The 17699-nt window shown below is 37.5% G+C and overlaps 1 protein-coding gene across 1 annotated transcript in view; it reads left to right on the top strand.

The window, feature by feature from the left end:
- The window catches only part of ASXL3 (additional sex combs like 3, transcriptional regulator), a 149847-nt gene that overhangs the window by 117619 nt on the left and 14529 nt on the right, over window positions 1-17699 (top strand). The window contains exons 8-9 of the mRNA XM_008061042.2: window positions 11979-12075; window positions 13932-14037. Of these exons, the coding sequence (XP_008059233.1) occupies window positions 11979-12075; window positions 13932-14037 (203 nt within the window). The remainder of the gene's footprint in view (window positions 1-11978; window positions 12076-13931; window positions 14038-17699) is intronic.

Below are 17699 nucleotides of genomic sequence, written 5' to 3'. Positions count from 1 at the left end.
TGGAGTCTCACTCTGTTGCCCAGAGTGGAGTGCAGTGGCCGCTCCTGGCCACCACAGCCTCGACCTGCCGGGCTCTGGCAATCCTTCCACCTCAGCCTTCCAAGTAGCTGCAACTACAGGCACACGCTACCACACCCAGCTAATTCTTTGATTTATTGTAGAAACGAGGTCTCACCAAGTTGCCCAAGCGGGTCTCGAACCCTCAGGCTCAGGCAATCCACTCACCTCAGCCTCCCAAGGCACAGGATTACAGTCTGAGCCACTGAGCCCAGCCTATACATATATTTATACACATCACAAAAGCAGAAAGTAGTAGAAAGAAAAGAAATCATCTTAGCTCAGAAGAAGACAAGCTTTTATTATGACATCTACTTTGAAATTCTGTCATAACAATGATGTTATGAACAAGAAACCTTTCACTTTTTCACATAAATGTTTTTTAGTTAATATTTTCTCTCTAAAATTTTCTTTTTGTTGCTTTTACTTGATTCCATGCATATTATTTAACATTAGGTGGAGGAAGGATGAAAACTGTGCAGGCATACTTTTGTTTTATTGTGCTTTGTGTTATTGTACTTCACAAATACCAATTTTTTTTTTTGCACACTGAAGATTTGTGGCAACCTTGCATCAAGCATGTTTATAGGTGCCATTTTTCTAACAGCATGTGTGCACTTTGTGTGTCTATGTCACATTTTGATAATTCTTGCAGTTTCAAGCATTTTCATTATTATATCTGTTATAGTGATCTAAGATCAATTTTGATCTTCGATATTACTCTTGTAATTATTCTGGAGAGACACGAACCATGCCCTAATAAGACAGCAAACTTCATTCATAAATGCTGCATGTGCTCTGACTGTTCCACCACCACCTGTTCCCTAATCTCTCTCCCTCTATCCTGAGACACAAGTTTTGAAATTGAGCCAATCAATAACCCTACAATGGCCTCTAAGTATTCGAGTAAAAGGAAAAGTCATGAATCTCTCACTTTCAATCAAAAACTAGAAATGGTTAAACTTAGTGAGAAAGGCATGCTGAAATCCTACGTAGGCCAAAATCTAGGCCTCTTGCACCACTTAGCCAAGTTGAAAATGCAAGGGAAACATTCTTGAAGGAAATTAAAAGTACTACTCCAGTGAACACATGAATGATAAGAAAGTGAAACTTCAAGCGTCATTGTTGATATAGAGGGAATTTTAGTGGTCTGGAGAGAAGGTCAGATCAGCCACAATGCCTTAACTCTCTCAATTCTGTGAAGGCTAAGGGAGGTGAGGAAGTTGCTGAAGAGAAGATAGAAGCTAGCAGAGGCTGATTCATGAAGTTTAAGAAAAGAAACCATCTCTGTTACATAAAAGTGCAGGGTAAAGCAGTAAAGTGCTGATGGAGAACCTGCAGCAAGGTACCGGAAGATCTAGGTACAAACATTGATTAAGATGGCTACACGAAGCAACAGGTTTTCCATGTAGACAAAGCAGCCTTCTTTTGAAAGAAGATTCCATCTAGGACTTTCATAGAGAGAAGAGAAGTAAATGCCTGGCTTCAAAGGACTGACTGACTCTCTTGTTAGGGGCTAATGCAGCTGATGATTTTAAGTTGAAGCCAGTGCTCATTTACCATGCCAAAATTCTTGGAGACCTTAAGAATTGTGTTAAATCTACTCTGTCTAAACTCTGTAAATTGAACAACAGTGCCTGGATGACAGCACGTCTGTTTCTAGAATGGTTTGCTAAATATTTTAAGCCCGCTGTTGAGACTTACCACTTAGAAAAAGGATTCCTTTCAAAATATTACTGATAATTGAAAATGCACTGGGTCACCCAAGAGCTCTGATGGAGATGTATAAAGAGATCAATGTTGGTTTCATACTTGCTAATATAACATCTATTCTGCAATCCGTGAATCAAGGAGTAATTTCAACTTTCAAGTCTTATTATTTCAAAAATACATTCCCTAAGGCCATAGCTGCCATAGATAGTGATTCTTCTGATTGATCTGGGCAAGGTATATTGAAAATCTTCCAGAAAGGATTTACCATTCTAGATGCCATTAAGAACATTCAAGATTAATGGGAGGAGGTCAAAATAGTAACATTTACAGGAACTTGAAAGAAGTTGACTGTAACCCTCAGGATTGACGTTGAGGGATTCAAGACGTCAGTAGAGGAAGTAACGGCAGACATGGTAGAAAGAGCAAGAGAAATAGAATTAGACTTGGAACCTGAAAATGTGACAGAATGGCTATAATCTCATGAGAATACTTGAATAGATAAGTGTTTCTCATGGATGAACAAAGAAAATGGTTTATTGAGATCAAATTTCCTGGTGAAGATGGTGTGAGCATTGTTGAAATGACAACAGAGGACTTAGAATATTCCATAAACTTAGTTGACAAAGCAGTGGCAGGGTTTGAGAGGACTGACTCCAATTTTGAAAGAAGCTTTACTGTGGGTAAAATGCTATCAAACAGCATCACATGCTACAGAGAAATAATTCAGGAAAAGAAGTCCATCAGTGCAGTGAACTTCATTGTTGGCTTATTTTTTTAAATTGCCACAGCCACCCCAGTATTTAGAAACCATCATCCTGATCAATCAGCAGCCATCAACGAGGGGGCACAACCCTCCACTAGCAAAAAGATTTACCCTCTCTGAAGGCTCAGATGCTTACTAGCATTTTTCAGCAATAAAGTATTTTTAAATTAAAGTATGTACCTTGACTTTTTAGACATAATTGACTTTTTAAATACTTTATAGACCACAGTATAGTATAAACATAATTTTTGTATACACTGAAGAACCAAAAAAAATGGTGTGACTTTATTACAGTGGCCTGGGACTTAACCTACAATATCTCCAAGATATGCCTATATAACATTCTTTTTCTTTAGTCTTCATATGACTGCTCATAACCTTGATTGCAACATTAATGAAAATCTTTATTTTAAAAAAGTTTATACATATTTAGACTTTTTTGAGTGGAATAGAAAATATTTTTTTTTTCCTGCAATGGTTTAGAACTTGAGTTTGTTCTGCTTATAGATAAAGCTCATTACATCATCTTTCATAAGTTTACACTATTTATTTTGAAGATTTGGTTCTTACAGTATCCTCAAAATTATCCCATATTTAGATTTTTTAAATTTTCATTCATTTATTAAACAAGGATTTAGTATCTGTCATGGGCAAATTCATTGGCTTACGTACATCTCACTGACTGTTTCTGAGAATGATAATGTTACAACTCTTAGTGCATCAGTTTCTAAACAATATTTTAGGGAATACTTGCTCCATGAGATAGTGTTAGTAGATCTGTGAAAGGTTAAAAGTTTGAGAAATTCTGTACATGCTACACAATCTATTCTTTGAAGGTTCAAAACAAATTTTAGCATATTAGATAATATTATAAAATATTTAAACATATTTAGTACACGTAGGCTATATTTTTTGGATGGAAAAATAAATTTCCTCTTAGATGAAGTTACCTATTAAAATGCTTGATCTGCAAAGCACAGTTTGGGGAATATTGTCTTACTGCAGTTTTGGAAGTAACTTTCAAAAGTTATTTGCATAATTGTCTTCAGTATATTGTCGATCCCATTTCCTTTAGTGATGCCATCTCTCTTAGCAGCCTTCTTTCATTTTTATACCTATCTTTATGTCATTTTGAAGAATAACATTTTCCTTTGTAAGTACAATTTAAGCATGCTTGCAGAGTCTCTTGAACCATCTGAATCATCCTTAGTAGTAAGGAAAAATTAAAATTTACCTTTTAAAGAGAATCAGTACCCTGGCTTAAAATCTTAATGGGTTATAGACTACAGGGGTATTGGATGCTTGATCATTCAGAATATGAATGGCTCAGTGATAGCACGTTATGATTCATATGCTTATAACTCTTTTGATATTATATTAGATTCCTGTTTAGTGCCTCACTGTCTAGGTTGTCTTTGCTCTAAAGACCTTATTGATTTCTTTTTTTATTGGACACAACAGCTATCATAGTATACTGTACAGTACAGACCTAAGTGATTCTCAGTGGATTGATAGATATCATCAGCACATGTGCAATACAGATTATCTTCCAAAAACACTTTCCTCTCTTGAATCCATGATGCCACTTGCTCTGATTTTCTTCCTACATCTGGATGCTTTTGCTTAGTCCTTCTAACAGGATATACTACTTCTCCTCATTCCTTTTACATTAGTGTTCCTCAGCGCCCTGCTCCAAGTCATCTTTTCTTTTTGTAAATATTCTTGGGACATTCTCATCCAAACCCATGTTTTCAACTACACTTTTTTTGCTAGTAATTCCTATTTTTAAAACTCCGTCTGTTACCATTGAGTTTGCCCTATTCTCAGTTATTGACTCGACATCTTTACTTGGATGCCTTCAAGATACTCTAACATCAACACATCTAAAGCCATTATTTCTTTGTCCTAAATACTGTTCTTCCCCATGCCTTTTTCCTATCCTGGTGTTTGGTGCCATCCTCTACCCAATTTTGAACCTTATTCCTGTGAACCATCTTTCACATCTTTGTTTCATCCTCTCATCCCCAAACTCACTTAGTGCAGTCAATTCTGGTTCTTGTACTCCTTTATTTTTAAAAATTTTTTTGTGGATTCAAGGAACACATGCAGGTTTGTTACATCAATATGTTGCACGACGGTCAGGTTTGGGCTTCTGTCAAGCCCCATTACCCAGGTGTTGAGCATGGTTTTTAAACTCTTACTTTCTTTTTTTTTTTTTCCCCCTTTAGGAGTTTTCAGTGTCTGTTGTTCCCATGCTGTGCCTATGTGCACAGTGTTTAGCTCCTTCTTATAAGTGAGATGAGAACATGTAGTATTCAGTTTTTTGTTTCTGAGATAATTCAGTTAGAATGATGGCCTCCAGCTATATCTATGTTGTTATGAAGGATGTGATTTTGTTCTTTTTTATAGCTTTGTAATATTCCATGGTGTAAATGTGCCATATTTTCTTTATTCAGTCCTCTAGTGATGGGCATTTAGATTGGTGCCATGATTTTGCTATTGTAAAGGGTGCTGCAATAAACATGCAATTGGAGATGTTTTTTAGTAGAATGGATTATGCCCCTTTGGGCATATACCCTTAGTGGTATTGCTGGGTCTAGTGGGATTTAATTAAACAAAAGAGCTTCCGCATAGCAACAGAGTAAATAAACAGCTTACAGAATGGGAGAAGATATTTGCAAACTATGCATCCAGTAGAAGTTCTAATATCCAAAATCCATAAGTAACTCCAGTGAGTCAACAGGAAAAAAAAAAATAACCCAATTAAAAATTGGCAAGACATAAACAGATACTTCTCAACGGAAGACATACAAGCGGCCAACAAACAAATGAAAAAATGTTCAACATCTCTAGTCATCAGAGAAATGCAAATCAAAACCACAATGGGATACCATCTCATACCAGTGAAAATGGCTATTATTAAAAAGACAGAAAACAACAGATGGTGATGAGGCTGCAGAGAAAAGGGAATGCTCATACACTGTGGGAATGTAAGCTAATTCCACCACTATGGAAAGCAGTTTGCAGATTTCTTAAGGCCCTATACTTATACTTTTCTTGAATATTCTCCTTCCTCTTTATTCCTATTACCTGAGCAATCTTAAGGCTTTCACTCCTGATTCCCAGGCTTTCTCTTTATGCTTTTTGATAGGTATCCTTATCTTTGTCTTGCCTTTGTCCAGTGCATCTTCTACACTGTAGCAGGAGTGACATATCTAAGACATCTATTGAGAGATATAATCAGCATCTCAACTTTATGTGATGCAAAAACAAAGCTTCTCCTCCTACATTCTTCACCATTTGAAAAAATTTAGCAGTTCCATACTTAATTGCCAAGGCCAAATATCCTTGGTGTCATCCTTGCCCTCTTTCATACCACATATCCAATCCATCATCAAGTTCTGCTGGCTATACCTTCAGAATATGATCAGAACCCAACCATCATCTTGTATCACCTCCAGTCTGTTACCCTAGTCCAAACTACCATTTCCCTGGATTATTGCAATCCTTACATACAAGTGTTCCTAGTAATTCTTTACCTGTTAAAACTATGCTGAGCAATATAGTAGCAGCTAGCCACCTGAGGCTCTTAATGATCTGAAGTGAGATGTGCTGTTAAAAAGATACACCAGGTATAGAAGAATTGCTATTCAAAGAGAACATAAAATATCTCAGGAGCAATGTTTTATATTGATCACATATTGAAATAATTTTTTGGATAGGTGGGATTAAATAAAATATATTATTGAAATTAATTTCATGTTTTTTCTTTTTCAACATGGTTGCTAAAAAAATCAAAGTCATATATGTGACTCACATTTATGTTGTACTACACAGCATTGCCCTCAGCTCTTTTCTAACTACAGCAGTCAGAGCTCTTCTTTTGAAATGTCAGATCTTACATTCATCAGGCCAAAACCCACAAAAGATTCTCCAGTTCCCAGGGAGAGAAACCAGTCAGTACGGTGGGCAACAAGGCCCAACATGACCCTATCCCCTCTGCTCCTCTTCCTCCCACTCTGCTCACAGCTCTAAGGGCCTCCTCGGGCCTGTACCATCTGAGCACTTTTGCAATTGCGTTCCCTTCTTTTAGCTAGCTCTTTTCCAGATAGCTGAAGACTCACTTTCACACTTCTTTTGGGTATCAGCCCACGTGTCCCTTATGAATAGTGAGTACGAGAGATGCCCCTCCTGACACTCTGTGTGAACCAGCAGTTTGCTTACTTGTACATACTTATTGTGAGCCTTTTCATCATGTTTTGTTTTTACTTTGAATGGCTCCTCATTGTCTGGAGAATGAAATCCAAATTGCTAGTATCACTAGGTGTACCATTATTATTTAGCCATTAACTTCAGCACATTCCTTGATGTTCCTCCAAGCAGCCCTCATACCATGCAGTTAGTATCACTTGCAACAAACAATTAGAAGAAAGTGATAAAAATATAATAGAAATTTAAAGGATTATTATTAAATGTAAATATATTCTCCTACTAAATTAACATTCATCAAACTCCAAACATTGGATAGTATGCAAGTCGCAATATTTATTTGACTCTTTGAATTCCAGGTGACATTCATCCTGTAAAATATATGTTAATAGACTCAAAACCGAAAGCAAATGATATACTGACCAAGAAAGACTGTAAATCTTTGTTAAAGGATCTCTATGTAAATACATTTCTCTTTATTCATATTTATTTTCCTCTGGAACAGCAATTATAATCAGAGATTTTCTTGTCCTAATTAAAAAGGAAATATAACTTATCAATAGTTTAGTTAGACACCTCATTATAAGAGTGCTAGTTGATTTTTTGAATGAACATTTTTATTGTGGCCAATCAGAAAAATGAGAATTTATAGCTCAGCAATAAGTAAACCTTTCAGAACTGTTTATTGTTCCAGTTCATTAAAATATTCTATCTTTTGGACAGTATTTCTTAAGAACCATGAAATTAATAGTGTATTTTTAAAGTTTTATTGGCATTTATTTCCTAAATCTAATTTAGCCCTAGTGTTTAATTGTGCTGTCTCATACAGTCTAGGAGTCTGGCAGTTAAAATTATTTTTCTGTTTTAAAAGAAAAACATTTTCCTCCAGGGCTAGCTTTCATATTCTTGAATGTGTTTATGTCACACTGCCTTGCATTTTCATGTGCTGAAATCTTGAGAATCTGTCAGAGCTAATCTGGATCTGATATTTCTTTGTGTCTTAAAATTATGCTGAAATTTCAATTAGTAGCTAATCATGCCCCTGGCTTGGCAGGATATATGGAACTAAAATTTTGTATACCAGCTACTAGAGTTAAAATTTAAATCTTTCACTACACAAAGCAAGGGGCCATACAATAAACATTAATTGACAATGTGCAAGGTGCTAATCACTGTATGGACTATAGAAGTCTAAAAGGTACCACTCATGTCCTCCAATGTAGAATAATTCAATCCTTTTCCACTGTGCCTTCTATACATGTAGTCAATAGTGAACAGATTCCTCTTCAGAGAACCTACCTTCTACTTACTTGTCCTAATTAGAATCTATCTTTGCAGTAAGAATCACTCTTTCCTTTTCATCTTCCTAAGAGGAGTTGCTTTTTTCCCAAGGCTCCTGACCCGCAAGTACCTATAATCTGAATCAATATTTGCAGAACAATTTCAGACTTCATAGAAACATGTCAGATAATTATCTTGTCCTCATTCTTACTGTCTTTGCTAAAACTCCTTGGTGCATTTCCTGAAGACTTGTACTCAAGGTTGACCATCATTTCATCTACTGCATCTCCCAGGATCATCTTGAGCAATTTTAATGTCTCCTGAAATATTTTCCCAGTGCCTTTATTTCCTCAGTCCTAAAGACTTTCACCTAGTCCTGAATATACATCAGATTTGTCTTTATTTTATCACCTTTTACTCAAGTATCCCAATACCCTATCTAGCAATGTGTCTCTATTTGTCTGTTTATCTCTGGTCTATCCTTCACTCAACTCCTAAAGTCATATTTTTTAAACATAAATCATTTTAGACTCTTCCCAGACATCAACATTTGAGGTAGTTTTTGTTGCCTAGAGAAGTGCCTCACAACTTTCCCTCATCATGGCTTACATTGGAAAAGGTAATAAATATGAGGGACGCCAGTTGAGAGGAAAACTGGGACCTGGAGGCCACTAACCTGGGGTATATTTGCCTATGGTACATTCACTGAGCCTCTCCCATGTGGAAGATAAAGGCAAACTCTCTAGCTTTGCTGTCTCACTTAGGGTTCTCCCAGTCCTTTCTTTCCCGAAGCAGAACTTGGAACAAGAACTTGAGTATAGGTAATTTGAAAGTAGCAACCAGGGATTAAATATTGTGAGACAGGGTGGGGAGATGCCCTCTGGACAACTGGGGCTTATTTCTAGTGAGGACTCTCTGAGAAAATGTGTAGAATGAGTCACAGAATTGTTTTACAGAAGGACGACAGGTGAGTGGGGCCTTTTTCCACAGACTCTCATGGATTGTGTGTGGCTCCCAGGGACAAGCTCTGCATTTCCAGGCTTTACCTAAAGGGCATCTCAAATGTCTTTGTGCTTTGGAGAAAGTTCTAGAGTTTTATCTACTTGGGTGGGAGAAGTGCATTGAGCTGTTTTCCCCAGCTGCTATGTGCTCTTGTGGTCAAGATAATATGAAATGGAGTGTCACAAATGTCTGGAACAGCTAGTACCACTCACAACTTGTTGTGCCTCACATTAAGAGCACTCTGTTACTAGCTCTTTAGGAAGTGGCTGGTCATAATACACTAGAAAGAAAAAAAAAAAAATAGACTTAAGACTGGAGGGTTAGTGGACCAGCTGCAGGCTGCACTAGCCTCAAGCTGGTCTTTAGTCTGTGATTACCTCAAGACTTCTCCCTCCTTGGATACTCATTTCTGATTTTCCTCACCCTCGGTCAGCATTTCTGCTAGTTTGCCTGGTGAAGCAACCCAAACTGTCATGTCTGAGGAGTCTGAACCCTTGGCTGCCTTGCCCTTTCAGGCTATCAATCACCAAGCATGGAAGCACCAAGAGATGTCCCAGATAATCCCGTGTTCCCAGCATCCTTCTTTCTTCCCCTGCTCTCTCACAGCAATCCAATTTTCTCATGGTGGTTAGAGCTGATTGTTCCATGTGCCTCCTCTCTTTTCCTACTGATCCAGCAGCATGAGAGATGCAAAGTAACTAGGCAGAGCTCTGGCTGCAGTGAAGCCCTTCCCTGTCCATGAGTTCTCAACTGGGGATGATTTTTCCCCCAAAGGACATTTGGCAATATTTAGAGACATTATTCATTATTCCATTTGGGAGGAGGGTAGATAGTGGAATCTACTGGGTAGATGTCAAGGATACTGCTAAGCATTTCGCATTATGCAGGCCATGCCCCCTCCCCCTCTCACAACAAAGAATTATCTGGCCTCAAGTGACCAGAGTGCCAAAGTTGAGAAATCCTGCTCTAGTATAGGTGAGTCCCCTCTGGGAACCTGGACTTCCAATCCCACAGAGCCTAGATAGATGCACACAGAATGCATACAGTCTACAAATGGGTCCCTGGGTGCAAAGGTTCATTTTCCCACACTTTGGTTCCCAGACTCATGTTTCTAGCCATTGAGGACCCAGCGTCAAACAGTGTCCACTGGGTCAATGCATAAATTGCATTGCAGAGGAGAGTGACTTGGAATTGTCCAATCAAATGATGGAAAAGCTGGGACATGTATCCACTCACGTCTTGGGGCTGTGGTGAACCCGTGAGTCAGGACTTTGGCCGTGATGTAACTGTGTCTCATAGTCATGCTGAACCCACATGGGTGGAAAGAATGTACAAAGACCAGAAGCATATGTTCTACATAGAAGATATTCAGAATATGAGGACAGGTAAGGACAGAGGCTTTTTCTTTATTGCCAGTGAGGTAGGTTCATATGAATGACTTAATAATTGTCCGTTAAGCCAGGCTTGGTAGCTCAGCCTATAATCCCTCGCTTTGGGAGGCTGAGGTTAGTGGATTGCCTGAGCCCGCCAGTTCGAGACCCGCCAGGGCAAGTTGGTGAAACCTCATCTCTACAATAAATCAAAAATTAGCTGGGCATGGTAGCATGTGCCTGTAGTTCCAGCTACTTGGAAGGCTGAGGCAGAAGGATCGCCGGAGCCCAGCAGGTCGAGGCTGCGGTGGCCAGGAGCGGCCACTGCCCTCCAGTCTAGGCGACAGAGTAAGACTCCAACTCAAGAATAAATAAATAAATACATAGATAAATAAATAATTATCTGTTAAATGAAAATGAAACAACTGAGCATGAATAAAAACAAATCAATGAATGAATGAAATTTTGCCTGAAATTTTTCAAGTGTTTTGAATATTTTAGAGTCGTTACTAGTATATTCTTAGATAAAGATCTCAAATCTGTGGCCACCCCTATAGATGTTGTGATGTCAGCAGTCAGCATTTCTTGTAATTGTTCTTGATTTTTCCCTTCTCTGGCTTGCTGAGCCATTACCCAGTTTAAGATCATTAGTATAATACTTTTATTTGACCTTCTCCTTTGCTCCTATATGATTGTTTAGCTGACACATTCATGAAGGCATTATTTAAATTTTAAGAGAGGGGTAGCATTTCAGTGGGTGGAGATGGAGTGCAGACAAGACCCTAAACAAACAGAAATGTAAGGATAAGGAATTGCTGAGTGTGTTTTCAGGTAATGTGAGTAATTAGAGCATAGGATACATGAATTATATATGGGAATAAGAGGAAATCTTTGAAAATCTAGTTGGGGCTACAATTTGCCAGGCCTTTTAGTACCAAGCTAAGGCATCCTCATACCGTCATAAATGGTCCAGTTACTGATTGTTTATGGTGTCCTCCCTCTATAGTAAAGTTCATGCTCTTTGACAGTGTACTATATGCCTTGACCTTCAGCCATTCTGTCTAAATTCTCTTCATCTATCAAGATCCCTCATCAGTTTCACCTATTGCATCAGGTTCTTTCTAATCACTCATGGCCGTATGAATAAATTCCCCAAGCTTTTACATTTTGCACTTCTTAATCTCCACTTAACCTAATGCTTGGCGTTGTTTAACTTTTTATGTGTTTTATCTCCACTCCCCAACTACTTAAGAAACCAGTCAAGGACAACACTCTAATTCTATCTGTCTCCTACACCAATAAGCAGAATGCATGCAATATTCTTTCTAGGAGATTTGTCTTTTGTTGGGTCCCTTTCCTCTCTTCCTCCTACGCCTCCCCACCCCCCACCCCATACACACACATGCCCTATCATGTTTTCTGTCTCTGTCTCTTTCTGTGTCTCTGTCTCCACCCTCCATCTCACTCACCCACATGCATACAACATATACCACACAACGCCACTCAGCTTTTGCTTTTCTCCTGCTTACTTTTGCTTTGAATTATTCCTGATGGAATTTTGTTTTTGTCGGCTTATTTCCTAGATGGGAAGTGATGGAATTTTACGCCTCAGTACTTCGGCTCTAAATAATGAATTCTTTGCATATGCAGCACAAGGGTGGAAACAGCGTCTGGCAGAAGGTAAATTTCTGTTTTCTATTGTGATGTGGCATATTGGCATGTAAATACTGTACTGAGCTTTTTACTTTTATCTGATATTCAAGTCGTTTTTTCCCCCAAATATACTTTAATTTAGTAAAAACTCACATCACATTCCAAATGACTTCGTGCAGTCTTTTGTTATGCTTGGCATTTTTAATGTCAGATATTTTTGAAGAAAGCATAATTTTATCTTGAACTTAATAAAAATTTTGCTATAGCAAGATTTTTTTTTGAATGGCATTTTAATTACATTGTGTAATCCATTATGTATCCTCATAAGTGTCCTGGAACTTTCTGTTAATAATTACAGAACTTTCTGTTAATACTTTCTTACCCTGAAGTCACCACTTCACCTTATCCTTCCTTTAGTCATCAAGCTTCTTGAAAGACTAAGAAACACCCAATACTGCCATATTTTTCCTCTTTAAGCAAACTGTTATAATCCTGGGTGGCCCCACTCTTCACAACTGAACTATCCCTCTTAAATAATACTAATAGCTTTCTAATGGCAGGCTCCCATTTTCTCTTCTCGGTCCTTATATTTCAAGTTCTTCTGCCAGTATCTCATTTGTTTTTTTTTTAAATCCTAACCAATTTGAAAACATCTACCTTAGACATCCAGAGTAGATTTTAAATTGTTTTCCGGGGCTGCGTATCTGACAGCACTGTCTCAGCTTCTGTCAGGAACTCCTGTTCTTCCGTCCGATGGTAAATGTTGACATCTCCAGCAGTTTCTCTTATAACCATCTATATTCTCTAAGTGGTCTCATTCCCTGCCTTGGTTTTAACTATTGCTGATAGCCAAGAATTTCACATCTGGTTCTTGTCCCCCATTCCTGACCCCTACTGTTTTATTTTTAAATGCTTATCACATCTCACTAGCTGATCTCAGGCACCTTAAAACTGAAATGCCCAATATTAAATTCACTAGCTTCCCTTTCATATCTAGTCATTCTTCCTCTTTCTCTTTCTATAATGTCACCGTTGTCTTCAGAGTTCCCAGTCTAAAACCTTACTGCTATTTTTGACTCCCTTTTCTCCATATTTATCTGGTCATGAACCGTTACTAGTACCTGACCCATCTTCAACATTCCCACTGCTACTGGCCCGATTGTCATCTCTGCCTCTCAGCTGAGCTTGTTAGTAGCTTCCTAGCTGGAGTCCTAATTTCTTCATTCTGTTGTCCTACTCTAAGCTGCATATTTGACCTCCCTCATGAACGCCACTCTCTCATGTAAGAAAATGAAGGACTATCTTTAAAACACGCACTGGGTAATTGGCCGCAGTTTTTCTTTCTCATTTTATTTCATCCTCTGTTATACTCACAATGGCCACTCAAAAGAATATGAATATACATATTCATATCTCTGTGCCTTGTTACTTAATCAGTTTATAAAAGCCTGATTATCCTCCAGAAGCTAACTCAAGAATCATCTCTTATATGTGGTTCTCATTAATCGGTTTAGTCAGAATTAAGTGCTTTATTTTCTATACTTTCACTACATTCATTCTTATGGCCTTTATAGGACTTTTGACATAATATTATAGTCAACTAAGTGCTTCTATTTCTACCAGACTGACTTTCTCAAGAACAGTGAATATACACTCTTATTTGCCGCCCCCAGCAGGTAAAGCTAAATGCTTTCAAAGTTCATCTATGATGGAATGACTACCTGAGTGATGTTCATAAAAAGAGAACTGTGGAAATGTTATCATTATTCATCCTTTTACTTTTCAACACCCATAAAAACTTAATCAGATGAACTACAGATCTTCTTTATTAATTGGCAAAAGATGGGACCACTTTTACTCACTATATTAGCATTTTCTTTCAGGAGAGTTTACCCCAGAAATGCAGTTGCGGATAAGGCAAGAAATTGAGAAGGAAAAGAAAACAGAACCTTGGAAAGAAAAATTCTTTGAGAGGTTTTATGGAGAAAAGTAAGTACCAAAGTATTTTTTCTCATTTCTCTTAGAAGGAAATGAAAATGTAATTCTCTGCTTCACATAGCACACGCATATGCTGTAAAACTTAATAAACCTGTGATAAAAGGCAATAGTCCCTTGGAGTAAGAAATTGTGGATAAAATTATAGTGGCATATCAGCACTTAAATTTTTAAAAAATGCATTTTCAAGGGTTTATAACTTGTTCATGAAAATTTATTTTGGGCTGAAAATGGCAAAAGAAATCTTATAGAAGTCATTCTTGATTTTCCTAATGGATTTTAGTAAAATTCTTCTGTTTTCACCTATTTTCATTATTGAGTACTTTATAATAAGTTGTTTTAAGCACATATTTATTTCTCACATTTTTCCCAAAAATATTGACTGAATGTATACATTTTAATCTTTGTGTAGTCCTTATTTTGGTGACAGCTTGAGGTATTATCCTTCACTTCACCTTCCTCTTTGTTTCTTCTCTAAGCAGTATCAGCCTTTACATGAAAGTGTGGTAGTAACTCAACTAATGTGAAAGCAGTTTTGTCTTTGCCTCATGTTTAGTAGAGACATATTCTACTTGGGCAAAATTAGTGGCTCATAGACAATCAGATACCTAAGAAAAGATGGGCTTAGGAACTTACTATTGACAGTAACTCCAGATCCTCCAGTAGAAAAATTTGTGTTTTAACTCCCACATGCACAATCAGTGCTTGAAAGTAGTCATTTTGTATAGAAGACACAGAAATGTTCCCAGGTAACAAAACCTATGCTGTGTGATCTAATTTCACAGAATTTCCCTTGTAAATGGGGGGGGGGGGGAGGAAAAAAATTCCAGAATCTCATACAAGAGTTCTCTATGAAAACAAATCAGTTGATTAACAGACTGTTCAGAGTAAGCTAACCTTGGTGAATTATTCTAAATAGCAGTACTCTTGAATAGGAAGGCCTGTTTTTAATTGCTGTGCCAGGATTCCTAGATGTATATACATACTTAGCAAAACTAAATATAAATAGAGATCATGAATGTTTTTTCTCAAAAATTAAAAATGTGGCAGTCTAGGTGTTTGTGTTCATATATAGTCACCAGCAGTATTACTCAAGCCTGGCTGCATCAAAATCCTCATTGGAGATTGTAAAAATAGATACAGATTTTCCAGACTCACCCAAACATAGTGATTAAGAAACTCCAGGAGTTGAGCCTGAGAATCTGTGTTTTCAGGAGCTCTTCAGGTCATGCTCTTGCCCAGCAGGATTAAGAACTCTAGAGGGCCAGGCTCAGTGGCTCAGCCTATAATCCCAGCACTTTGGGAGGCCAAGGCGAGTGGATTGCCTGAGCCCGCGGCTTCAAGACCAGCTGGAGCAACTTGGCGAGACCTCGTCTCTAAAAAAAAAAAAAATTAGCCAGGCATGGTAGCACACACCTGCAGTTCTGGCTACTTGGAAGGCTGAGGCAGAAGAATTGCCGGAGCCCAGCAGGTCAACGCTGGGGTAGCCATGAGTGTGCCACTGCACTTCAGCCTGGGCAATGGAGTGAGACTCCAACTCAAAAAAAACCACAAAAAACCCTAGAGGACGAGACTGAAGACCACAGGGGAATCTTCCTACTCCCTTGTCTGTGAAAGGGAATGATGTTGGGAGCATTATTTTTAGTAGTGACAGAAACAACTGAGTTAGTTACCTCTAAGCACTAGTTCTTAATTTTTGTTGAGTGATGGACCCATTTTTTTATTAGTTTAACATATTTATCCAACATCTCTTCTGAGCCACATTATTCTGGATGCCAGGGGTGCAGTTATCTATAGTGCTTCCTACACTCTACTCTCAGAGAGCTTCTGTTCTAGGGACTTAACACTGCAGAGAATTTTCTTTCATTCAGCAAATAATCATTGAGCATATTCTGGCTCTGACATGTTTCTAAGAGCTTTGCAAATATTACTTTATTTAATCAACCCATCAATACTAAGGTGGAAACCATTATCTTTATATTTTTAAAAAAGATTAGGAAAATAAGAAAAAGTGAAGCTAAGTTATTTCTCCAGATTTATAACAGTGAGGTTAAATAACTTGTTCAGAGTCCTAATCCTCAGAAGAATTCACACACATGCACAATTTTTTTGCATGAAATTTGGGGACTTCACAGACTCCATGGATATCAGATTTAAGGTCCCTGCCCTAGAAGGTGACAGCTATGATACTGTGAGTAAACATGGCCCCTCATCACCATCACCAACTCTGATTACAAACAATTCTGCTTGACCCTTTTCTTTCTGTAGTTTATCAATAGTTTTTGTTCCCTCACATTTCTGGACTTGTCTCTTGTTCTTTTCTACCTTTAATTACATATTGGATGGCAGATGTATTTTGGACATTTTCTTGACTGACCTTCTAATTTTGTTACTCCCATGTAACCTACGCTCCCCAGCCCCTGCAATCTGTGAGGGATTTTCCCTAGCTCCAGACAGCTTTTAGATGACTGATACCATGTGCCTTTTTATTGCTTTAAGTTTTTTTCAAGAATGTTGCCATTCAGACTTGTCTCCAGTTAAGATCTGTTTGGTTTAGTTTTCTGCTATTTGTTTCGGATACGTATTATGATTCTTGCTTAATCTCTTCATAATATAATATTGTTCTATATTTGTTTTAGTTATTTAGAGGTCATCCATTTATATATGCTAAGTAAGAATTAGAGGTCTCGGACTGTGAATTTGCGGTTTAGATTTCTGGAGTTCAGGGTTTTCCTTCGTGTAGTATGAAGTATGCTGTGAATATCTTCTATGCCTTATTTCATCTTAAAACTATTTTCCTGTGAAAAAAATAAAATGTGGACATAGGCATATTCTATACTGGCTGCTTTGCATATGATATACTTACATATATATTTGATAATATAATTATTAACCAACTAGCAGAAATCTGGCCACAAGTGATTATATTTCTATGTGTTACATGCTTAACCTAGTATCAGTGCTACCTGTGCTTGACCTACTCCCAAGGGACCTTATTTCTAGCTGATTATTCTGCTTTAAATTCACCTGTAGTTATTGCTCTGCTTCACTCAGTAAAGTATGGTTATAAATTGTAGCTTTGTTTGAACCCATCATAGCAAATGTTGAATTATGAAGGCAGTAGCTTCCATCTTTTTTTCAGAGATGTCTAAATTTATGTAAAGGAGGCAATGATCAAATACCCAAAAAGTATACTCAATTTTATTGTACTTTAATTGAGGAGATTTTATTTAAATAATATGTTAAAGTGAATTTCACTGAGGTGTTTTCTTGTAACATTATCATAGCTGTATTACTTCATTCAAATGTGTTTCTTTCTCAGGAAATGTCTCTCTTCTGCTTATCTTTGTCATTGCCTGTATCCTAATTTAACTGCATTTAGAACAGCATAGTTATCTACCATCTGATGCTGACATTGTAAGTCAATATGACCGAAGACAGTGACTTACAGTATCCTTGACTGTAATTCTGATTAGATTTGCCTTACGACTGGAACATTAGGCTGGATTATTTCTTAATTTTCTTTACTATTGTGTATGGAATATCTTTACAATAAGAGATCTACATGAAATAATTTTAAAGTCTTGATTCATGGAAATGATAATGGGTAAAATGACTTTGATGACTCCAAATATGTTTTGTTATTCTTTAATGAA

The sequence above is a fragment of the Carlito syrichta genome, unplaced genomic scaffold (genome assembly GCF_000164805.1).
Source record: "Carlito syrichta isolate Samal-C Ts95f unplaced genomic scaffold, Tarsius_syrichta-2.0.1 Scaffold304984, whole genome shotgun sequence".
Classification (NCBI taxonomy): Eukaryota; Metazoa; Chordata; class Mammalia; order Primates; family Tarsiidae; genus Carlito; species Carlito syrichta.
The sequence above is the reverse complement of the archived record's forward strand: the minus strand, read 5'-3'. Positions and strand labels throughout refer to the sequence as shown.